Source organism: Piliocolobus tephrosceles, chromosome 1 (assembly GCF_002776525.5).
Source record: "Piliocolobus tephrosceles isolate RC106 chromosome 1, ASM277652v3, whole genome shotgun sequence".
Lineage (NCBI taxonomy): Eukaryota > Metazoa > Chordata > Mammalia > Primates > Cercopithecidae > Piliocolobus > Piliocolobus tephrosceles.
Genome location: NC_045434.1, coordinates 114,284,090 through 114,309,602, shown reverse-complemented (window position 1 = coordinate 114,309,602; position 25,513 = coordinate 114,284,090). Strand labels below are relative to the sequence as shown.

The window sequence follows — 25,513 nt, the reverse complement described above, 5'->3', positions numbered from 1 at the left end:
TAGTGGGTACATTACAAGTCAGTTATCTATGAGGGATACTTAGGATATATCACTGCCTAACATAAGAACACAAGTTACAACTTCTCGTCCCTCAAAATCAACCCTTCAGGGACCTAGAAATGCCACTCATCCTGGATAATCTCTAGATTTAGTAGAATCTCAAGCAACCAGGAGACTTTTCAAATAGAATGATCAGTTTCTGCTCACCTTCACAAGTTTTAACAAAACAACTAGGAAGTCTTCATTAAATCAGGGAATGACAAGATTCTCCCCCAAGACACTCAGCCCACCAGGGATACCCTAGATGGGACCTTGCTGAGAGTCATTTGGCTTTGGAGGTCCTATATTCTAGAGCAGTTCAAGACCACTGTTGTATGAAACATGCAGAGCTAAGCAGAAGTGTGCAGCCAACACTCTAAAATATAGTCACCCCAGTCTGTAAGACACATCACATTTCCCTATGCTTTTCATGACAATAAACTTAACAGAGGCAGAATAACTTTTGTGATATTTTTATTCATCATGCTTTTATTCAAGACCAGTGTGTTTTCTTGGACTTTTAATGCCATGCACATGTATATCAAAATCTTTTCTTTCTTTTTCTACAAAGCTTATGTTTTATAGAAAAGACATTTTTCTTCTCCTTATTGATCTTCATTCCTTTTTGATAGAATTCTATTTTGGATGTCCTTTGAATTTTATTTCTGTCTTCCAAGTAATAGCAGTTCTGTCCAACTTCGTGCTTAATTATGATTCTCTTGATTCCCCATTGTCCAGCTCATGAATAAAAGTATTAAATAACTCTTTAAACTCTGATCCCTATGGAATAACATGTGTTTTTCTATATATAGATGCTAAAAACTTAATAATCACTATGTAGGAATCATAACTTCAGCAAAGATAATATCATACCTATACCTCTCCTTCTCTGGCTATATTCTATGACCCATAAAAGCACTCCATGGCCAGATAAGTCTGAAAAATGCTGTACACTATACTGACTATTCATATTACATTACTATAATAGAAACATTTGAAAAGTTCTACAATAAAGCACCCTATTTTACCCAACGTTTCCCAAACTTATTTGCTTCATGGACCATTCAATAACGTTCTATAAAACACTCTTATGGGGACATGCTGAGCTAAACAGTTCCTTGCAGCCTAGCCATAGAAATGTCATGGAGATAGACAGAAAACTGAGCTAGTTCAGCTGTATTCAATCTTTTATTTTTCTCTTACCCACATGGTATAATATTCTTTAAAGAATGAAAATCAAATTGGTCTGACTTTGACATTATTTGTTCATAAATCTAACTTGAATTGTTACACAATATCTAGGAGTCCTCTGAGTGATGAAAAGTAATTTGATGATTGTTCTATTATTTTCTCTGGTATCAAGTTTGCATTGACCAATTTATATCTTCCCAGGTGCACACATGTATGTGTCTTTATCCAGACAATTTCCTAAGTGCTTTATATACATTAGTCCATTCTAAACTCAAAATAGTCTTACAAGACAAATACTACTATTTTAATTTTAAACACATGGAATATTGTGATTTCAGAGGAAAAATATCTTGCTTAAGGTTTACACAGCTAGAAAGGGTTAAAGGGAGGATTTGAATCCAGGTAGATCTTGACCCTGAGGACTGCACATTGCACTCTACTGCTGACCAAGTTAAATTTGAGTGACTTTCTCTGTTCTCCAGTGGGATTTACACTCCATTTCAATGCCTGTTTGAACAAATCAGTTTTCTCTAAACCCGCCCTCTTCCTTCATCTCTGCTTATTTTTCTGCCTTCAAAGACTCCCCTTCTATTAGGCTTTTAAATCTCCATATTCCCTATCCCTGCCTGTTCTCAGTCTACAATTTTTTCTTGACATTCTAGCCTATTATTGTGATTTTAGATCTTAGTATTATTGATTTAGTAGTAATCAACCAATTCTAACTTCTATCTTTCTAATAAATTCAGAAAAAATTTTCAGCTGTCAGTAAAGATCTCAAAGTCAATATGCTAGATATTAAATTCATTTCTTTCCCCTAAAGCATTTTTCTCTTCACTTTGTATTGAAGTTCTGCTCATTTTTCAAGACTGCTCCTTGATGCCTCATTGAAGCCTACCTAGACTCTCCTATGCAAAATCAATTACTTCTGTCTCTCTCTCAAATATTGATAATGTGTGTAGATTTACAACTGATCGACTATCTTTAACCAAAATTATTATAATAATGATAGCTACCATTTATTAAGTTTACTACAGGCTTTTACACTTCATAAAGTACTTTATGTTTTTTATTAGTTTCAATCCCCACAACATCCCCATGGGATATGTACTATTATTATCCTCATTTTACAGATAAGGAAATGCAGACATAGAAAGATTAAGTTCTTCCAAAGTCTCATAGCTAATGTATGACATAGCAAGATTTAAACTTAGGTCTGTTTCTATAGGAATTCAAATTATAGGTCCATGTTTTATTCTTGGTCTTCATCAACGTTTGTGGATTTTTTTTTTTTTTTTTTTTTTTGAGATGGAGTTTTGCTCTTGTTGCCCAGGTTGGAGTGCAATGGCTTGATCTTGGCTCACCACAACCTCCGCCTCCCCGGTTCAAGCAATCCTCTGGCCTCAGCCTTCCAAGTAGCTGGGATTACAGTTGCCCACCACCACACCCAACTAATTTTTTGTATTTTTAGTAGAGACAGGGTTTCACCATGTTGGCCAGGCTGCTCTTGAACTCCTGGCCTCAGGTGATCCACCCACCTCAGCCTCCCAAAGTGCTGGGATTATAGGTGTGAGCCACCATGCCCGGCCCGTTTGTGGAATTATTTTTGTGAGTGGATAAGTAAACCTAATAGCCCTGTAATGTGCACATGGATACACTGGCTTCCTATGATCTTGTATATCCTGGAATATGTGGCCTTCACAGGTCACCAGCTCCCACACAAGAGCCTTCAATCTTCTACAGGAGGGACCATCTGAGTTCTTGGAGGAACTTTAATGGGAAAAAGTCTCACTGGTGCTCATGGCCAACCAAACCATCTAGACAGCACATTGGATGGTGGGTTTTCACAGGCCTCCCCGAGGGTTATTCACTGCCTGGGTGGCTTGACTACTAGCCTTTCAGGCTCAGAACCCTAATTTTGTCCACGCAGTAAGAGAGGTTCTTCCTCATACGCATATGACCAAGCTGTAGGCCCAGTACTGAAAACCAGAATACCAAGTTATTCAGGTACAACCACTGGTCTATGGTCTGTGGTCCCTCATCTGACCAGATACGATTTGGAATTCAACATCTTTAGGATTTTTACAAAGGTAATACAGTGCACATACATTACAACAATACCCACAGCAGAATATTGGGCAACACTATTTAATCAAACATTTTAATATTTCTACAGCAAACATGATTATTCTCAGCAACTGGGATGAGGTAAGACTATAAATAATACCCTCACATCTGTTCCAGTACAGTTTTGCCACCAAGTTAGTTCAGATCACATTAGGTCATATCGCAGGTGCATTTTGAAAAAATTTTTAATTTTCATAGTTTTTTTTTTTTTTTTTTTTTTTTTTTTAATTTGAGGGCTGCATAATGAAGATCAGGGCCTGAAATAAACATAAAGACAGTATAGAGTGGTGGTTATGGACCTGAATTCTGGTACCTGGACTCTGGGCTCGTTTCCTTCCCAACAGACTGAGATGATCTTGGGCAAGTTATTTAGCTTCTATGTGTTTGAGTTTACTCCATCTGTAAAAATCAGCCTGATTATTGACGTCATAGGATGGTCATAAAAATTAAGTGAATTAGTACATGTAAGGCATTTAGACAGTGCCAGCCACATAGTAAGCAGCAATGCAATTACCTGCTATGGTCATTATATTTTCCCTGAGATCCAGCACATAAGCAGCAGATTCTCCCCTTGGAGACAGCAGCTATATGGGGGGATATATTGTGGCCAGCTGCCTGTTTGTTCATCCACAGTATGAAATAACCGTCATGGTATTCAGAATATTCAAGTCCTTATGGCCAGTGTATTCTCGTTCGTGTAATTAAGCCTACGTGCAAAGCCAGATAATAATCAGGAGGTTGCTTGGTGAGCATGGGCTCAGGAAATTTAAATGACTTGAATGTTAATAACATCAGGCTGGAACATTCTGACACATCCATCCTGCTACAGGGTCAACCTTCTTCATGCCAACAGGACACTGAAAGTCTGAAAGTTTGCAGGTTACCACTCTCGCTCTTGAGACCATGCTAGGATGGTACTGTCACCATATGTGTCAGGATGCTCCCCATTAGCTAGTTCTTCCACTCTTCAGATATGCTAACATGGTAAGTCAGGTTAATGTCACCTCTGTTGAGTCTGCCACACACACTCAGGCCCCAAGCTCTGCTACTGCTGTACGATGACTGTAGCCATTTCTGCTGGGATCATTTATATGATCATTTCACAGCATACTTCTTTGAAGGCGATCTTATTTCCCTCATTTTCAAGTTCCTGGGAGACAACTCACTGCATCTCCTATCAACAGCAGTTTATACTAGGGGCCAGGACTGGAAGAACATTGGAAGTAATTCCTCTGGAATACAAATGAATCTGCAGAATGTGTTCTTACTCATTATCTGCCTTTTCTTCAACTTGAAGAAGTTTTTTTGGAGTTAGAGTTCCTGACGGCCGCAGTCTGGCTATAAGAAGATCTAGTTACCTACTTGATGGGTTTTTCAGACCATCTATCACAACAGTGGTAATTTTTCCTCTCAATTTGAGGCTTGCCAAATCCTTATCCCTTCTGCTTCCTTCCTGATGAAAAGCTGCTGCATCTTCCATTGATTCTCAAAAGGAGTTATGGCTTTGAGCACTGTATTAATCGGCTTCTGAAGAGGAGGGTATTTATTTTTTAGATCTTCATCATTTTGACTTCCTTAGGCATAACAGTCTACCCTTAAGTTATTTACTTGGTTGGGGGAGTGGTAAAATTATTTTAAAAGAAGAAAACATCACATTATTATATTGTGTAATTCTACTAGGTTTTCATCCCCCTAATTGCAGCAGAGTATCATTAAAACAAACATTAAAATAAATGTGGGAGAAGGAAGGGCTGATTGAGGAAAGAATAATTGCAAGTACCTGCAAGACAAGTGCTTTCTCATTTTTTCAGCACATGGTAGCATAATGGCCCTTTGGCTTACTCAACATGTATGTATTTCTGTAGTTGAAGTGACATTTCTATTCCAGAAGAAGCATTATTATTAAAAGAATACCAACTGCAGAAACTTCTGTCAAAACTCATGCACCAGAGCCGAGCATGGTGGCTCACACTGGTAATACCAGCACTTTGGGAGGCTGAAACAGGTGGATCACCTGAGGTCAGGAGCTTGAGACCAGCCTGGCCAATACAGCAAAACCCCATCTCTACTAAATACAAAAATTAGCCGGACATGTTGGCGTGTGCCTGTAATCCTGGCTACTTGGGAGGCTGAGGCAGGAGAATCGCTTGAACCCGGGAGGCAGAGGTTGCAGTGAGCCAAGATCAAGCCACTGCTCTCCAGCCTGGGTGACAAAACAAGACTCAAAGAGTAAGTCTCCAAAAAAAATAAATAAATAAAATAAAATAAAAAAACTCATGCACACCTGTGCTTCATTTCCTCAGCCCAGATTTAACAATGTCTCACACAGGGACTAGAGATTACATGCTCTGATGTTGACTATAAAGGGTGGACTTGGACAAGGCACTTGAATCTCTTTATGCCTCTTCTGTAAAATCATCAAAGGGCTGAATAAGATGATGTTATAAATCCCTTTCAGCTTTCATTTTTTTATCACTCTTTCTGAATTAACTTATCTAGTATCTTTCCTTCCTTCCGTTCTTTTTAATTTACCTGTCATCTTTTTATCTTTCCCAAGTATTTCTGAGGTTGTTCCAGAGGTGAATTTAAGCTAATGAAGCTTAAACTTCAGGATCCCTCACTGAACTCCTTCTTAATTTATATATATATATATAATTTTATATTTTAATGTTATGTTCTTTTTCTTAAAGAGAGATCACGGAGTTGCACACATTTTAGGTCCTGCAAAGTCTGCACTTGTCCCTGGGTGTGTTAGGAAAAAAGACAAATACAAATAAGAGTATCAAAAAATGGAATTTAAACAGAAGATCCGAGAAAAAGAATAGACAGAAAATAGGCCAAACATTAAATGCTAAATAGTTTCCCCAGCTGAGCATCAAACTGAGCTCTGAGCTTCATGGAGGGCAAAGTGGCAAAAGGAATTTTTACATTGCCTAACTTTTGTTATAAGAATGGTGGATGGGTTCAAAGACAATATGTATTATTAATATTAATAATTAATATCCGTTAATCCTGAACTCTGAGAAATCTCAGTGGGACACTTTATAGGGGATAAAATCACCCTTTGACCAAAAAGTGATGTTTTCACAATGTTAAAAACTTTCATGGAAATAAGTAATAAATTTTTAATCCAACATACATTGAGCAACTTTTATGTCATCAGACATTGTCCCAGGCAGATACAACAGGTACAGAAGGGAACAAGACGGGGAACTTGTACCCTCAGATCTGTCAGGCAAACACATTAAAAAATGCAAAAACAAGTTGATAAATTGATCATGGAGGCCTGTACAAAATGCTATGGGATCACAAAGGAGAGAGTAGCTAACTCACATCAGGGATGTGGAGGAGGAAGGAAAGAAAAACTTCTGAGCTCAGTTTCAAAGGTAATATTCTTTACACGGTAATTGTCACTTCACAGAGAATGGTAAAAACTGCCAACGGGTGCCTAGACAGTTTTCCTAAGCACAATTTGACTCTCATTCGTGTGGCTTGTAGACATAGTCACTGTTTCTTGTAAGATGGAATTGCATTCATTGATTCATTCCTCACAAACCCCAAAGACACCCCACCCTTTCATGAAATAAATTGTTGCAGTTCATTTCTAACCCTTTCTGTCTTACTCCCTTGAGTGTTTGAGGAATTTCTCCTGGCTTACCTGTAGCCTTTTTAGTGGATTTATGAGTTTATTCAATTCTTTAGTTATCTGTAGAGAACCACAAACAAGGTATTTGGACATTAAAATATGAAGCATTAGAAAAAAATAATGATGTTTTAAAATATAGTAGTGGACATCCCTTGGTGTTCAGATATTTTCAACTTCAAAGGTCTTTATTCAAATGAGCAGTTTAAAAATCTTTTCTAAGCAATTCCCATTTTACAGCAGAGGAATAGAAAAAATGTCTCATCTGGCAGCACCTCAAAAAATTGTAAGCCACAAAATGAGGAACAGCCTGAATTTTAAGCATCCAATGTTAGGTAATAGAAAACATCTTCATGAGAAAAACAGAATCTCCTAATACCCTCACTTGGTGAGGTTTGGAAACTTGGAACAAGCATTGCTCCCCTGCACTGGTATCTCCAAAGGAATGAAAAAATTTCTGCATCTTTCTAAAGTATTCAGCTGCAGCAAATACTGCATCAAACAGTCTTGCGGGTTTGTTCTCCATTGTATCGTGCCAAACACCCCGAGATCTCTACCTTGCATAATGCTTGGCCTTCTAGCACCATGTAAGTTTGTAAACACATGAAAAGTCTCCTCCTGCCATCCCAACTTCCATTCTCTTTGATGGATTACATCAGGCAAGCAGTGCCTTGCAATGGAGCAGGATTTTCAATCATGGGGAAATTTGGAACTTCTGCAATTGATACTAAAATTATGATGCTGCCATCATATCTCACTCAACAGAGGATTTGCAAAATAAAAAAATAATAAGATTCAGTACCGAGTCACTGTCACACTGCAGCGAAGGTAGTCTACTGAAGTGTCAGGTTGGGAATTCAGCAGTCCTTTGCAGAAATCACATTCAGCTTGAGATTCATAGGGTAGAGTTAAAACACGGACATGGAAATTTGGATTTCCAGTTTTGGTTGATCAGTAATTAAGCTGAAGCACTACAAATTCTGAGCATTTAAAATCAAGATTTTTTATGTTTCTAATAACTAAAATTAATACTTTATTCTTTCCAGGGTTTAAAACAAATCAGAGTAAGTCTTAATTTCTTATTCTCTCCTACCCACTAAAAAATAGGAAAATAGTTTTTGGTTTTAAAGAATACAAAGCTAGACATCTCTGAGCAAGCTAAAATGATTAGTTAAAATGAAACAAAGGCTGTTGTTCAAAGAAAAATACTAGGATAGAACCTTAATGATTTTTACAGTCATCACCTGTTACTATACTACAATGATGTGAAGAACAGTCTGAACAACTCATTAACAGCTATCGCTTATTGGCCGCATACCATGTGTCAGACATTTTTATGGATTATCTCATTCGATCCTCATGGCAGCACTATGCAGTAGATCTTATTAGCCCTTTTTCAGATGAGGAAACAGTGCAGAGAAGTTAGCAGACTTGCCTAAAATCACCCAGCAAGAGTAGTAAAGCAGAATTGTCACTGAGTTCTGATTTCCATCGCATGCTCTCACCCACAGAGCTACCCAATTAATGGTGAAGATGTAAATCTCTGGCTTTTAATTAACAGCATCTATCATAATGCTGCTTGGTGAATGAGCTATAGCAATAATAGTGATCATAGCAAAGACGGACCTAGTACATACTACCCGTCAAGCAATACTCTGAGTGCTTTACATATATCAGTTTATATAACTCTTGCAGCAACCCAAGAGGTAAAAAACTGAGCTACCAAGGGTATAAACAACTTGCCCCACGGTCATGTGGTCAGTGAAAATTTAGGAGTTGGAGTCAAGCGTCAGACTCAGAGAGCCTGGCTTCTGAGCCCAGACTATTGGTCACAGTACTATATTGCTGGGTTAGATACAGACTAAATTCATGTCCACATTTATACCAAGTCCAGCCATATCCTGAAATGGCTTCCCTACCTTAGCACAACTTGTGAATTAAAGTGAAAGCTGAAAAATCGATGAAGTCCGTGATCAATATGCACAACCTAATGTATTCTTGAATTATTCTGCTCAATTAAGTTTCTATTACAGAGTTTAATCCACATATCTGACAAGTAAAAGAATAAAAATGATGGTTATATGAAATTCATCAAATAAAATGCCAAATGATTTTCAACAGCTAACACATGCATCTCATAACATATTTTAAAAGGTCTATTGCATATGTGAATATATTTGCACAGGTCCACAGAGTGTATATTTGGTACTCTGTGCCCATAACTTAAGCCTGGTTTAATATCTGGTTTGAACCACATACAAATGTTCATTAACCTTATAGGGAAACACAAAATATTGGATGTCAAAAGGCTTACTTGGACCAGATGCTGAAATGAGTATTAACTTCCCAACTCTGATGAGCCCAGGAGGTCTAGAATGAAACAAAATGGTTTCAATTGCTGGAAATTGTGTGTGTGTGTGTGTGTGTGTGTGTGTGTAATGTGTATATGCATATATACATATGCATGTATTTTGTGTGTGTGCTGATTTCCTAATAGTCTGAATGTTATCAAGTGTCAAGTTTCTAAGATTTTTATATTAAGTTAAAGATGTTATGTACTAATAAATAGCTAACAACTCTTCTTTATTATTTTCTTTCTCTCCAGGTATCCCCAGTATTTCCAGTATCGGTAGTAAGTAAAAACAAAAACAAAAACAAAAAAAACACCAAACCAAGTCTAGGCTAGCTTTGCTTTGTTGTTCAGCTCCTCAGATCTATTTTCCCAGTGTCCATTTCTGATGTAATAGGGAATTTTCTTTGTGAATTGCATTTTTATGTTGGTTTTCTGCACAGATATGGTGAGAACACAGATAAAATGATTATTTGTGCATAACTCCATGAATATGGCAGTGCTACAGCTTTTCTGACTACTCTTAACCAATGAGGGCTACCTAGACTCAGGTGCAATTACTTAAATAAGCATCATCATTTAGCAAAAATATAAGTAGTCCTATTTATCCATACTTAATAACCAACAAACAAATTGAACTCTCTCTTAGACTGGATTTGGATGTCTAACATAATTTTAAAAAGCAGAAAATGAAAGCCAATGAATGCCTCGGGTATGTGCATCAGAACCCAAGAAAAAGTCCATGAAACCAAGGGGAGGGAATTTTGTTAATGCATTAAACTCTAGATTTTGTGAAGGCCTGAAACAGGCAAGTTTGTGATCAATAGTCTTTCTGGAGAGATAAAGGAAAAAGAGAATCTGCACATTCATTTCTCCCTCCTAAAATACAAAGATCTATGTCTTCTTGACTACTTAGCTTTGAGTTTAATATAGAAAGAGTATAAAAAAATATGTGCAGAATTTGGGAGTGAGAGTACTAGAAATTCCTTTCATAAATCTGTTAGTATGAATCTAAGCAATTAAAGATAAACCCCTCTTCAACCATCTATAGAACACTTCTCCAGTATCACTACAAAGAACTTTCTTCCAGCTATTATGGGAGAACCAGGTGTAGCTCCCGCTTCATGTGTAAAATAATGGTGCCCTCATGCCAAGCCTGAAATTCACATTAAGAAAATGCCCAGTAGCTTTACAGAGCAAAATTTTATATATTTTTATATATTGCACCCTTTATCTCTAATGGCTAAAACCTTTGAACAACTACTAAGTAACTGATTAGAAATAAATTACTGAGGAAGCAAGATTATGCATGGTAAGCGGAGAGAATTTTCACTGTAGTGTCATCCCCTCACAGGCTTGTGTCATAGGTGCTGTGCCAGGCAGGATGATCGCAGTGTAAATAGCCATTGAATAATTGCGATTCCCAGCATCTATCTAAAAAGCAATACTCTGATAAATTTGGATAAAGCAACTTCCTGCTTCTTATAAATGCACAGTCAGGTCTCCCAATTTATAAATCAACCCAGTTTACTTGAGCTTGTGAATAGGCCTGGACACTGATTTGTTAAGCACTAGATGTGGTAAATGCCATAAAATTGGCCACTTTGTAAATAGAAGCAGTGTTCACATCCGTTTAGAGATACCAGACTAATGTTACAGCATCCTCTTTGTGATCTTGTTGAAACAGCATCAGTGTTAGAAACTTGCAAATGAAAACCTTCAGCTCTAATAGTCTAATTTTTCTGCTTTAGCATCCCCCTTGGCATTTGCCTAACTGTATATATACCCCACAATGTGCTCCTTTCAGGCCTTGACAATTGCATTTGCACGTGCATTTTAGTGCAACAGGGAAGCAAGCAGAAGCAAGCTGACACAGATTATTGAGGCTGCTATAGTGATCTGGCCTGTCCGAAGTTTCAGAAATGGATGGATGGAAAAGTAGTTCTTTGGCGTTGGGGTGTCTTCCTGTTTGGAGTGTCAGTTGTATGTTGCATGGCCCCTCTAACTGTACTGCTCACTCGACATCCCATTCGGCCGCCTCCACCACATCCCCCATCTCTGAGCATCAGCAGATGTTGACCTTTTACACACCGAATCAGGAAATTTCTGTTTTGTTTTATTTTGAAATCAGTGGTGACCTGAAAGGATGCTTCGTTGTGCCTTTGAAAAAATATATTAACCTTTATTATCAAGAACCTAGGAAAATTTACTCCTAATAAAAACCCTCTGACTAAAAGTGATATTTTGGACCCTCCCTTCAATATGCCTCTGGCTGTTCTGCTTAGAATGCAATGGGTATTTTCTCAGATTTCCAGCAAGCAAGATGTAAGATCTTCCAGGGGTCGCTCAACATCACACATGACTAGCTTACCTGTTGCCTGGCTTTTAAGGTGAAGAGAGTTACAGTAAAACCATCAAACGTGATTGTATCTTCTAGGCTGCTTTAATGGCATTCGAAAGTTCCTTCTTTGTGGGCTTATAAGGTGCTTGTTGTGTGCACTGGTGGATTCCTTTCCTTTCCAAAGGGCAAGAATTCACACATAGATGACACTGCCTGTTCCAGAGGGCACAGGAATGGGGTTTTCAAGGTGCAAGCCAGAGGAAAGGAAGCTGTTTGGATATTTAGCTAAGTTATGGGTATTTGCCAGAGCTTTTTGCATTACCCCAAAGAAGGAATCAATGACTACAATTCCACTAACTATATAGAAAGATACCATTATAACAGATGTAACACCCATGAGACCCCGATTATCACAGCGTATCTCAAGGAAAATAAATGATGTATATTATCGATGTAGATTATTGACGTATATAACCATCGGTTTACATACATATTGTGTATACACAGTGGTTAAAGGTTTTGGAGCCCTAATAAATTTCAATAGGGATCTCAAAATGCCAACGCCTGTATTAAGGTTCAAATGCATGGACAGAGTGGTCATCCTTTCTGATCATCTGCTAAAAATGTTTTTGAAACAAATTTCCCATTAAGGTCATTCGTACCTGCTGTTGTCTATCTATTAACAAATAGGTTTCCCAATAATCCTAAGGATACTTGACTTAGAACTCAGTCATTCTGATCTGCTTTGGCCATGGCTGAAAAAATACTGGTGATACTGTCAGCAATTAATGAATCCCAAAATAAATCTGTAGCCTTTGAGCCTTATGATCTATGTTTTCACTTTAGCTGATGTGGTAGGAATTTCTTCAGATTGCATTTTTTAATAAAGTGTATTATGCACGTATAAGTAAAATTCATGATTTTATCCAAGTGAACATTTGTTGCTGCTGATAATCCAAAGTAATAGTTGGCTTGGTGTGGGTGTTTTTATTCAAGTCATAAATTGATCATTACCTTCTAATGTATATCATCTGATCTTTGGTCCTGAAAAGCAAATGATTAGACAAATTATGTTAAACATTATATTATAAAGGGCATAATTAGACCCGCAAGAATTGGTCTAATGTGCAAATACGTTTGTGTGGGTGATTATCACTTCTTACAAAAGCGAATGACAGCTAAGTCAGAGGTTAAAGTTAAACCATCCACAAAACGAAGATCACATCAAGGAAGACCATTTCAAACTCTTGGAGTTTTGAAATAAATAGAATTTTTTAAAATAATACAAACAAAAGAAAAGAGAGATGTAAACATTTTGTGAACCTGACTCTAGATTATTTCCTTAAATTACTTTTAAATGACTGGCATGGTGTTATATGAAGCATAGAATACTGAGGAAGGTGTTTGGCTATTCCTCTCCTATCCCCACCCCAAACTTATTCAATTTATAACCACAGTTCACTTAAGGGAAATAGCTAATGGTCCTGTTTTATCTTATAATAAACATTGCCTTCATCACAGAGTTAAAAATTCATCTCTAATTTGATCTAATTGGCAAGACCATTAAACAAGGGAAGTGCTACCTGCAGGGATCTATCAGCCGGTTGAGGAAGCCCCGAGATGTTTTCATACTTGAAAACGTTTTATGCCAGTTGGAGACCTTGTAAAAGTTGTTTTCCAGACAGCATCCAAATATTTTTGTGCGGTACTGATTTATTGTAGAAACCTGGATCGTGAAGAAAATAACAAGGTTAATCATTTTCCCACCCAAGGGTTATTAATAATCGCATTCATGTTATACAAAGAGCTGCAGTGTTTGTTTGGGTTTTTTTTTTTTTTCCTTTGCTTTAATACTTCTAAATCCCCCAAATAAAAATTTCATTTGAATCGCCCTTTAACTAATTAGATTTTATGTAATGAGGAAAAAATGATCAGACTACAGTAGCGATATGGCAAATTGCATGGTGTGCTACATTAATTTTGAACTGTTTGCTGATGTTCTAGAAGGAAAGCTAAGGTCCCAGGTGAAATGCCTTTGGGACTATCATTTACCCAGTATCCTCATCACAGAACCATTTCATATTTGTGTAACTAGCATTTCACATTCATGAAACCTTGTGGTTATCCTAAAATTGAATGAACATTAGGACATAGCTGCCTCTTTAATCCTGAAGAACAAATCGAATATTCCAATGGAGGAGCTGAAATAGTCTCCTACTTAAATTTTTTAAAAAAATCCAATAAGTTTACCAATCCGTATTGACAACAATTGCCCACCTTGAGCAAATTAACTTTATCGTGTATTAGCATTTTCCCAGGTGACTTTACAATGTCAAGCCACTTTTTTTTTTTTTTTTAAGTGTGAGCTGATATCTCTGCCTTTGCCAGTTATCTCTGTGGGATCAGGAAATTCCTAGCTTAAGCAAAAACTTGCCAAGATCTCCAAAAGGTTTCATTTGATGAAACTTTAGACATGTTAACTACGAAATTCCTGTACTGTGCCAGTTACTTCAAGGATGTGAGTATCAGTTGAAGTCTTCTTGGACTATCAGTGGAGAGCTGTCCAACTAACCATGCCACTGCCCAGGGAAAGTAATTGTAGAGAGATATTTCCACGTGTCTACAGAATTCTATTTTACAAATGGTGAATCTGAGGGTTAGAGTGGCCACATAACTTGTCCAATGCAGTACAATCAGGAATGTCTATCTGACTGCAATGGCTACACTCATAATATTATACCAAGTGGAAGAGATTAGAAAAGAAAAATTCTAGATTAATTGACTTCTACCCTAGACTTTTTCCAATCCATTACACTGTGCTTTAGAAGGCCTGTTGATCCCTAATTGACCCATTTCTATGCAGGGAACTATAGAGTCCTGGAGAAAAATCAGAGTTCATTTTTGGATTCCTTATTGTGTTGTCAGCTGGAGAACTTACAAGTATGGTGTCTGAGGACAGAGATGGAGGACTCTGACCTCCCTTTTTAAAAATATGCTATTCCTCTACCACCAGACATCCTCAATATATTGAGGAAGAGGGAAAATGTTTAGATGTCAGATATTATATAGAACATGAGACAGTTCGTGAAATTAGTTATGCAAATTGTGAAACATGCTTATGCCTACTCTGTGACAGTAAACCAAAAATTTTTCCTCATCAAGATAGTTGCTTATAACAAAATAAAATTCTATATGCCATCTCAAGGAGAACTCTACCAATATCACACCAACTCTGTTTTATCACACCCATCTGTTTAATGATGGTGTGTTTCTGAGAGTAGGCAATTGCTGTGAAGACGGTCAGATTACCTCCAAGACTCTGGGGATTTCTCCCGTAGAACTTTAGAGTTTCCTGTGGATTTCTTTTTTCTTTCTGTTTTTGTTTTGGTTTTGATTTTTTTTTTTTTTTTTTTTTTTCAGATGGAGTCTTACTCTGTTGCCCAGGCTGGAGTGCAGTGGTGCAATCTCGGCTCACTGCAAGCTCCACTTCCCGGGTTCACGCCATTCTCCCGCCTCAGCCTCCCAAATAGCTGGGACTACAGGCTCATGCCACCATGCATGGCTAATTTTGTTTTTGGATTTTTAGTAGAGACAGGATTTCACTGTGTTAGCCAGGATGGTCCTGTGGATTTCTTTCTGGGCATCAATAATGTTATTTCCAGCCCAAATGTGGTGTGTGCTTAAAAAAATTTTTTTGATTTAAAAAAATTGCTATTTCCAGACTTCCTGAGAATGACAGCAGTGACTGTATAAACCCAAAGAGACCTTGCAATTTCATCTCCACCAGATATTTTCCTCATATGCCAGGGAAGAAGAATGTTTAAGGAAGGTTCACTAACATCCTCTCAGCAGTGGCGTATCATATCATGGTGGTACCCTGTTTCTCACAGGTTGCCATATTTTAGAACCAAAAATTGTGTAAGCATAGTGTTGTTAGGAAACTTAATAAAAAAGCAACTCATCCACCTCATCATTTCAGACCAGACAGCCAAGTCTTAAATGAATTCCCTAAAGCATCTAAATAATGACAGAACCAGAATTCCAGCTCAATGTCCAATTTCCAAACTAGGACTTTTTTCATTCTACCATCACATTATAATTAACCTTCTCATTTATATAAATTAAACTAAAATATGAGATATTACACGGTAGACACTACTAGAAAAAAAATCAGAAATCTTTCTCCTTGATGGGGAAGTTACATTTTACAATGTTCTTCAAGGCCATCCACAAAGTGAATGGAAAGCTGCTCAGTAAATGCCATGTGTGATAGAAGACAACTTACTATTCTAAAGCAACTCTACCTCTAAAGCTTCCCTGATGTAAATAAACCGTCTTTAGTTTTCTGTTTCAAGCTTGCTTTACAGCTTGACTCACTGGGACGTCAGCACTAGACAGTCAGGTTTAGCAATTCTATCATAGTTTTCTTCAACTTACAATGCAGTGAGCTTTGCTTGGGTGCAGAAGAGGAAACTATTCCCTTCCAGAGTCTAATTTTTATAACCAAAATCTCAATTTTTCTCATTCATGAAAATTGATTTCAAGTGCCACCACTAAATTGTCATGTAACAGTTTTGGGAGTGGGTTCTTAAAAAAAATTGGAGAAACTACCTATTTGATTCATATTCTAAGCTGATGTGGCTCTAAACCTAAAGAAATTTAGGAATTACCATTTTCAGATTAAAGATTAAAAATCAAATATTGTCCACAGTATTACAAAATAATTTGTATTGCTTTCTGAATAATGGTAATTGATAGAGACCCTAGAATTGGATTATTCTCTAAAGTAAGCTAGATCTTAAGAGATCTTTTTAACTTATCAGATCACTTGCTTTAAGAACAATTAATACTGAAAAATAAAGGGGAAGATATTATTTTCCTACTTCGAGTCAGTAACTGTTTATAGTACAGCAATCTGATTTTTATTTACAATAGCAACCACAAATAGAATGAGCTAACATTTACTGAATGCTCACTACGATGCCAAGCAAATATTAACTCATTCTGTCTTGACAACAGTGAGTAGCAGATAGTGTCATTGTGTATTCCATTTTGCAGATGAGAAAAGCTAGGCACAAAGAAGTTAAGGAATCGTCAAAGTGGTGGAACAGGGCTTTTAACCCAGCCTGAGCTCTATTTACATGCATCATATCTTAAATAAATTTATCCTAAATATTAGATTACTTTATAAGCTTCCCACAGATACAATCTGAAAATTCAGACTACTAATAGCAACCGAAAGGCATTTCAGATATTTTATATTTTAAAGAAGGCAGTTATGGAATAAGTGATTTTGGTCTCCATACTACCTATGTAGACATAGTCTTTGGAGCCTGACCAGGGAGATCCTCAAGACAAACTGTCAATTTCCCTAAAGGTATGGAACCAGGATCCTTAAGAAGAAGTGCTTTCCATAAAAAAGCTATTCCTGAATGATTTGTCATTTACAAGCATATCAAAATCCTTCCCCTCACCCTTACAATAATTTCTCGATTCAGTTTGGGTTTCACTGACAGTCAAAAGGTCCACAGTCAAGGCATGTAGGGAGAATTTCCTCATCACACAAGGAATTCTTAATCCACTAGATTCTCCAAATGGCATATGCCTCATATCTACAGGCATCACCCTTCCATGAACTTTACTATGATGCTGCTAGGCCATGAGAAAACCACTGGAGTGATGGAACTTGTCAGCTGAGAGAAACTTTAGAAATTTCCTTATCTGTTTTACAGATAAGGAAAGTAAAATCCAGAGGAATTAACAGCTAGATAGCTCCTCAGTGGCAGAACGGGGATCAGACCTCTCATCTTCTGAATCCCAGTGCCCTTTGCCTTGTAACAAAATACCACTCTGAGACATTCATATTGACCCAAAGATTTTCCCTAGATGATTTGTGGAAAATAAAAAAAAAGAAATTAATACATTCTACAACAGTTCATACAAAGAAGCAATACAAATATTGTTGATGTATTATAATTTGTTTCCATTGCTAAGAACTTTTCTCACTAAGAATTCGCAGAAACTTCATGTTCTACAAAAACTTTCATTGGAATTGGATGTGATAAGATAGAATTACTCTCAGTCATACTATTAAAGTAGCCTCTAATATGCTTAATTTACTTCTGGGAATTAAATGTTAGTAATATTTGTTGAGCATTTACTACATGCTAAGGTATTAGAATAAAAAGTAAAATTACTCAGAGAGTAATTGGCTAATTTTAAGTTGTTTTCTTACTTGGTCTTGCAATTATAAAACAAAATACATTTAAAAAATTAAGATGAGATATTAACTTAAAAAAATCTCATTATGGCCAAATGTTAAAATATATATGTGCAGTCAGTAACACACTATAGGACTTTAGAGGCCACAAATTTCAGTATCCATTTTTACAGGATAACATTTTTCTCCCAAGGAAAATGCAGAGCACATAAAATTTTGTCCCACTGGACATATGTATGAATTTTATCAGGATTTTCATATGATGGCTGCTGGAGGTTCTGAGATTTAGTAGTTCAAGGAGATTAGGCATTCTACATAATGAAAATTATTTGAAAAAAAATAAAAAAAATCAAGTTATATTCCCAGGCAAACACAAAGGCTTCCCCTGCCCAAGAAAATATTTTAGGTACACAATACGGAAGACAATTATATTCTCAGTAGGAACAGATTGTAAGTGAGATGTCTATCTTGATAAGTACATACAGGTCAAGAAGTCTCAGCAATTTGAAAGTAGAATGACTTACATTAATTTTTTAAATACATATAAGAAGATCCATAAACTGGAAACTCAGCATCCTGGGGGAAAAAAAATCATAAAACACTAAGAAAGGAGTTATACTAAAATACAGGCACAGACAAATATTTAAAATATTCAAATATGAAATAAAGTTTAATTTATAGCATTATTTTTCAGAACTCATTTCTAAAATTGATTTAATATAAAATTATTATCTTTACTTAAATTTCTTGGCAAAGCTCAATAACAAAATAATAAATCATACTAGTACTTGCATTTCATCAAGACAAACCAGTCACTACTTAACATTAAGCTTGCAAACATCACCCCCACTTATGACCTATATTTGTCTCTGTACAGAAAAAGATGGAGAGAGCTAGTTCACGAAACTAAGATTGTCTTAATCTGATACTAGTAATACAAATACATTTTTTATGTAAAACCACACTAATACTTGAAAGCTTTATTAAATAAAACAATTTCTGGGAATACAGACAATATTAATTTCCTCAGAACACAAATTTATAGTTTTTCAAAGCTGATCATCACAGATCAAGTAGGCTTGTCCTGTTAACTCAATATCTACGTTCAATATCTACCCATCATCAAAATACTCAAGTGAAAAGCAACATTCAGTCAATTAACTTACATATTTTGCCTACATGTTACCAAATACTTATTTCTTTAATAACACCTGAGTACCGATGTGGAAAATTATTACATTCTTTCTTCCTTCACAAATTTTCATAGATATCATCAAGATTTCCTTTGCCTTTGTGGATAGATGTATGAGAACAGAGCAGAACAGGGCAACCGCTCTGTTGGCTCTATCAGATCAGCTTTTCTAGCAAATATTTAAAAAGCAAAGTTATAGTGCAAGTCTCTTGTCTTGGAAGAAGGCACTATAATCTAATTATGGAGGAAACAACATGATAATAACCTGTTTACAGTAGCATAGCCACTTGATATCTATTTCTCAATTATCAGATATTTACTGAAGCCCTCTGCAAGGCTTTGCCCTTCTTCAAAGAGATCCAATCCAATTAGAGAGATGAGAAATTGACCTATAAAATTTTAACTGGCAATATTAAAACTCATGCCTGTCCACATATCAGTGAGAAAACAGGAGCACTGAAAGTAACAGGTTACAGAAATTTAGAGCCAAGAGCCGTCCTTACGGACGTGGGTGGTACCAAAGGACAATACAAGACATGTGGTTTTGAGACTGGACTCAATAGATGGTAGGATTTTAGTCATAAAATAGCTGCTTTAATAGTCATGCCCTATGCACCTTCACAAAAGTAGTTTAAAAACTTTAAATCCTAGCCTGGATGTTCTGCCTTCCATAACTGGAAGACACAAATAATACCAAGACATAAATAATACCAATTCTTAAATTAATTGATGCTTTTATTTATTTCTGCATTGGAACCAATAACTCTAGAAGCATATTTTAAGGTAAAGGCATCATGAAAACACATACACACCCATACATACGAACCTTAGATACAATAGGAAGCAGCTTGGACTTTTCTCCATAAGCCAAAACCGCCAGGTATCCCTCTTTCCTTTTCCGAGAAACTACACATATAAAAATAGCAAATATATCCACTCCTTCTCAGAGATAATAGCTCACACTTAAAACACACCCCAAAGAATCTATCACGAAAGACTAACGCAACCAGTTCATATCTGTAAATATAAAATGAGGAGAATGGAATCCTCAAGTGAGAAATTATTTCTTTAGTGTTATCTTCTAGGCTCAGGCACCAGCTTCACATAATGGTTTGGATTGCTGAAGTCCTTATTTGTATTTTTGTGTGTGTGTAAGAACACTCTACCTTATTTTAAAAGTAAATGTGCAGCTTTGGTAGGGAAGTAGCTATATATTTAATGTCCATTCAATGTTTTGGGAATCATCAATTGCTTGCTCTTGTTTGATGTGGAAGTCATGTTTTGTTTCAGTGCATCACAGCCAAGTTAAAGAGCAGATGTGTGGTTTGTGTCTTATCCATATAATTTTCTGTTTAGACCAAATGACATTATAGCTGAAAATAACATACCCTGATTTTTCCTGATGCATGCAGATCCTCCAAAGTTTAATAGGATATGGCCGAATATTTCTTCCCTTGAGGTTTCTAACCCAAAACAAGGTAGGAGCATGTAAAATTCCTACTGATATAAAATCCCACGTTTGGGGGAAAATCCTATATGCCATTTTTAGCACAAAATAAGAGCATTATCATGAATGCTGTGTCTTTGAAAGAATCATAATTCAATCTTTTTTCTAATATGAAGAGTGTCCCAAAAATATTAGAGTGAAAGATGAAGGGGAAAATTAAATGGCATGGAAGTTAAAAAACCCTTTACCAGATTACACTGAAGGTCAGTTAGTCCCAAGAGGAGTCTAGACTTCTGTTGCCACCACAGTGTGGAGTGCAAACAAGACTTAAAAATGTGTGAGTGGCACAGACATCCTCTCAATGTCTTCCTCTTACTTTTAAAGTCAACCAACTGGTACCTCAGTTGTACTGAGGATCTGAGAAAATACATAGAGGTAGCATTGTGACACTTGACAGATCTGTTTTCTCTGACTATTGCTCCATACTGACTTGCAAAAATTTGGAGCAATCTCTCTGTCTCTTTCCCTCCCTCCATTTTCCTCTCTTCCTCCCTCCCTTTAGCCTCTCTCACACACTCTTTCTCACTGCCTGTCTCCTCTCTCCCTTTCCCCCCTACCTCCTCCCTCCTCTCTCTCGCTCTCTCTCTCTCTCTTCCCCCCCCCCCACCCTGTCTTTCACATCACAGTAAATTTTCCTTCTTGGAACTTTTCCTTTTATCTTCTTTATCAATTAACATTCATGTGTTCCAGCATTTAGAGCAATCTGTTCTCTGTCTATCCTTAGAGCAGTAATTATTTTCTAACTCCTAATGTCAAAGAAGAAAAAGAAAATAAAAAAGGAAAAAGAAAACAACACTGATAGACAGAAATGTGATTATGCAGGAAGAGAACTTTTAAAGGCTGAGCAATAAACTTCATAAGCTTCAGTGTAATGTTAAATTACTATTAACATCTAGCCTATAGATATATATAGTCATGTATAAATAGGAATTTATTTTAATATAAGATTGTATTATTTTGCCTTCTTCCTTCTTCTTCAAAAAAAGGCACATCTTTGGCTTCCACCTTCCTTAGTTATATACAGGATGTTCCTTTAAAGCTCTAATGAATACAGATGGAAGAGAAAGTGAGCAAAAGGAGGAACCAGGAAATAGCTGCTTAGCAAAACAAAATATATTAGCAATTTGTTGAGGAGTCAAATTGGAAGGGCTGCATTTTCAGTCCTTGATCAGAGTGATGACATCTAGACTGTCCTAGATACATATATTACTAGCAAATAGAATTATCTTAATCATCTGCTCCAAATGAATTTTTTCAAGTTTCTGCATACATATATGAAAGAAGAAATACAGACCAAGCTCGCCCCTATTAGTATAATTCTGTGAGGATTCAGAAGAGGTTTAGTGGCTTTATTCCCTGGCAAGTTCAATGACAGCATCTTCAGTGGAATGTCACTCAGTATTTCCTATTGAATTTCATAGTTCACAAATTTTACAACACAGGCTCTAAGACAACGCTTCTCCACAGTGAGTTTTGAGCTGAACAAGATTATGCATTGTTCAAAACCTGAAATAGGCCCATTTAATTATTTTGCTGTGTTGTCTGTGAGAGTCACAGGACAAAACACTTTCAGAAATATTGTTACGTAATACCAGTTGCACTTTCTTAGAATGTGGATAATGAGTTCACATGAATCTACTGAGAAGCGTCCCAGTTGAGCAAAGTGCTTAAACTTTGAAATTTTAGCGAAAGGTGCACTTGGTAGCAGAGGCCAGTTCTATGCAGCCATAATTTATCTTGTCAGCATCTGCAAAGAACATCAGGCTCTATTCTCTTTTGGCTATTTTCACAAGCAATTCTTCATGAATAATTGGAAAATAAATGGCAGGCAAACATAGAGAGAAATCCCTGCCGTTAACAAGCTGATATCATCAAAAAGGTAATAAATGCTGAGAAGACAACTTTTAAAGGTACACATGTTCAAGGTGACTCTGAGATAGGCCCAAATGCTGCTGAATGGCTGACTATTGGGTCTATGTTCTAGGATGCCTAATCAGTTCAACAGGAATAGCCTGAATGGTGTATATGTTGACTAGTTTATCATGACACAGAATGTCATGGTGAACCGAGGCAATGATAATGTCAACTGACAACACAACTACTATTTTAAAAGATTGACAGTAGGGAATCCTACTATCCATATTGTTATGGGAACAATCTTTGCTTCACTGGATTCTTGATTTAAATGGTAATGATTTTTCCCTCTGAAAAGAAAACTTCTAAACTGTATTACTGACAATGTTGAACCATTTTCAGCCAAATACAAGCCTTACTTTGTGATTGAAACAAACTCCCAGAAACAACAGATACAAATAGTCTGTTAATTTAGGGCTACTTTTCAAGTGGGTTGGTGATAAGTTATTACAGTTTGAACGTTTCACTATTGTTTCTAATTTACTGTTCATTCTTTTAAACCTATCCAGTTGCTCCCAAATTAGCTTTGTCAACAGTTTCTTCTGTTCAAGTTGCAAACCACAAGAGAGGTAGGAATTCTTGGATTCATACAGTGATTTCATGGTGTTATGTGTTGTGAAACATTGCACTGTATGAATCTGGAATATCTGTGAAGTGTACCCATCAGCTTATCGGTGAGGCATGTTGACTGATATCAATCAATGCATCAAATAGTACTGAGAATCATCTGTAAGAAAAAAAAAATGCTTCACTCAGAAACTTGACTGCAATTAAAAATGCTACATTTGTTTTCTGAAAGATTAATGTGTGAATAAGAATTACAATGGTTGAGGTTCCTGTTCAGATCATGAATGTTAGAGCACCATCATGGATACTCATTTGCATTGAATATAAGGAAACCCACTTATAGTGAGTTTCAAGGATGCTTTTCATGAGACCAGAATGGCAGGTTCCATGTATGGTGCCCATTTCACTTTACGACTAATGAAACATCTTGGAATTTATGCTTCCAAAAAACTGTTTTGAATAACTTTGAAAAACAGAAGTGAAGATCTGCACTGGATTAAGTGTTGCTTATGATCCAAAAATAGTAGTTGTATTACTTTCTTTAAATGAAAGTGAGCAGCATCTCATCTGTGACTCATGAATGGCCCGTTCCAGCTAGCATCTGTCATTCACAGAATGAAGATTTTTCAGGAAACATAAAGACTTCTGTTTTTATTTCACCATTTTTTCTTTAAATGTCCTGTGTAACAGGTGTGTCTTGTTTTCCACCCTTGACTGTTGGGCATATGTCACATTTTGGTTCTGTTTTTTGTTTTTTCATAAAACAGCTCTTACAAAGAAATACATTTATTAATAAAATCTGAACTTAGTTTGACCCATTTGGTGAAAATGACCATAATGTTTTCCTATTCCTTATTGAATTTAGTCATTTCCCAGATTTTAATCAATGTTGAATTTGTCCTTCTGTGGCATATATAGAAAAAGTGGAAACTGGTCAGGAAATGGGAAAAGGGAAACCAAGAGTATTTAAACCATATGTCAAAATTTTCTCAAATGTGCTTTTAACCGTGGAACATAGAAGATGCCAATCTGGGTTGAGGGGAACCGAACTAGGTTTGAAATTTTGGGAAATAAGTCCTGTATGAGAAGAGCAGATGCAGGCTCAGAGGGTAACAGATCAATTTGGGTATGTGGTGTGTCATATAGGCAGTCACTGAAGCCACCATAGGGATGCCATATGGAAAGAAACAAAGGAGGTGAAGGAGAAAGGAAGGAAAAAGCATGTGTAAAGTTCATCTCTTTTCTGTCATGTCAAGCATGCTGGATATACAAGAGGCCTCTGAACCTGGAATTTGACCCTGCATCTCTAGTTTCTTGAGGACACAGCACCAATGAGGTCCAGACACATTCCTGGAGGCAGGGAGAAGCTACCCAATGAGATAGACTTACCATAGACAAATTGACATCATCGTCAAATGATATGTGTGGAAGAGCTTCAACAGCTACATAAGGATGCAAGACAGGGTTGTGGGTGGGGAAAAGACAAAGAAAATGCTAGAGCCTCTTAATTCCCAGAATCACTCCATTTAATGCAGTGAAGGGAAAATTCTTTTTAGAGTTCCAATTCCTTCACCTTTAAGGTCTTTTTCTCAAATTCTTTCTTTTTGAATGTCTAAAGTTAATTTTAATCAGCTCTGGATTTGAATTAGCTTTCCGTATTTAGCCAAAAAAAAAAAAAAAAAATCTACCTGTTCTAATTGTGCCACATTCATTGTATTTTATATTTACAGAGATAATTTACTAATGTAATTATAGGCAACATGGGGAACAGTAAGAACAAGGAGGCAAAAGAGGAGAAATTGAATCCCCTCCTCTTAGTAACATTCTTTTTCTTTCATTCTCTGTATCCAGCCTCTTGATTTCCTGGAACTCTTATCCGCCCAGGTCTTCCCCAGCCAGTGTCAGTCAGAAGGAACCTTTTAAACCTTAGAGGAGAGTTGGTCCTTTCCTTATCTAGAAAGTCAACTTTGAACCCTTCCCCTTGTAAAACACCTCTAGCCTTCATTGCTCTGGCTAGGTACTAAGTACTTCATCACAACTGCCTTCTATATTGCAATATATCATATATATTACACATATATAGTATTTTTTCTATCTTCCCACTAGAACAATAGTACTCATTGGGGATGTGGTGGATTTTGCCCTCCAGGGGACATTTGGCAATGTCTGGAGACATTTTTGTTTGTCACAGTTTGGGGGGTGCTACCACATCTAGTCATCTAGTCCATAGAGGGCCCAGGGATGCATCTGAAAAGCCTACAATGCACAGGACAGCCCCATACAACAAAGTTATTTGGCCCAAAATGGCAATAGTGCCAAGGCTGAGAAACCCCACACTAGACTCTGAAGACCTAGACCTCATTCCCTTTGTCTACTGGTACATGAGGGCTGTACATGGTACAGGGTAGTTCTCAATAAATATGTG

At 36.7% G+C, this 25,513-nt stretch overlaps 1 protein-coding gene across 11 annotated transcripts in view; it reads left to right on the top strand.

Moving 5' to 3' along the window:
- The window catches only part of NTNG1 (netrin G1), a 355,336-nt gene that overhangs the window by 266,904 nt on the left and 62,919 nt on the right, over positions 1-25,513 (top strand). For 7 of the 11 annotated variants that reach the window (XM_023197195.3, XM_031936583.1, XM_031936591.1 and 4 more), the window contains exon 5: positions 9,603-9,629. In XM_023197195.3, coding sequence (XP_023052963.1) covers positions 9,603-9,629 — 27 coding nt within the window. Of the gene's footprint in view, positions 1-9,602; positions 9,630-20,512; positions 20,579-23,030; positions 23,091-25,513 lie in introns of all 11 variants that reach the window. The other 4 variants (XM_031936587.1, XM_031936588.1, XM_023197193.3 and 1 more) reach the window with 2 other exon arrangements.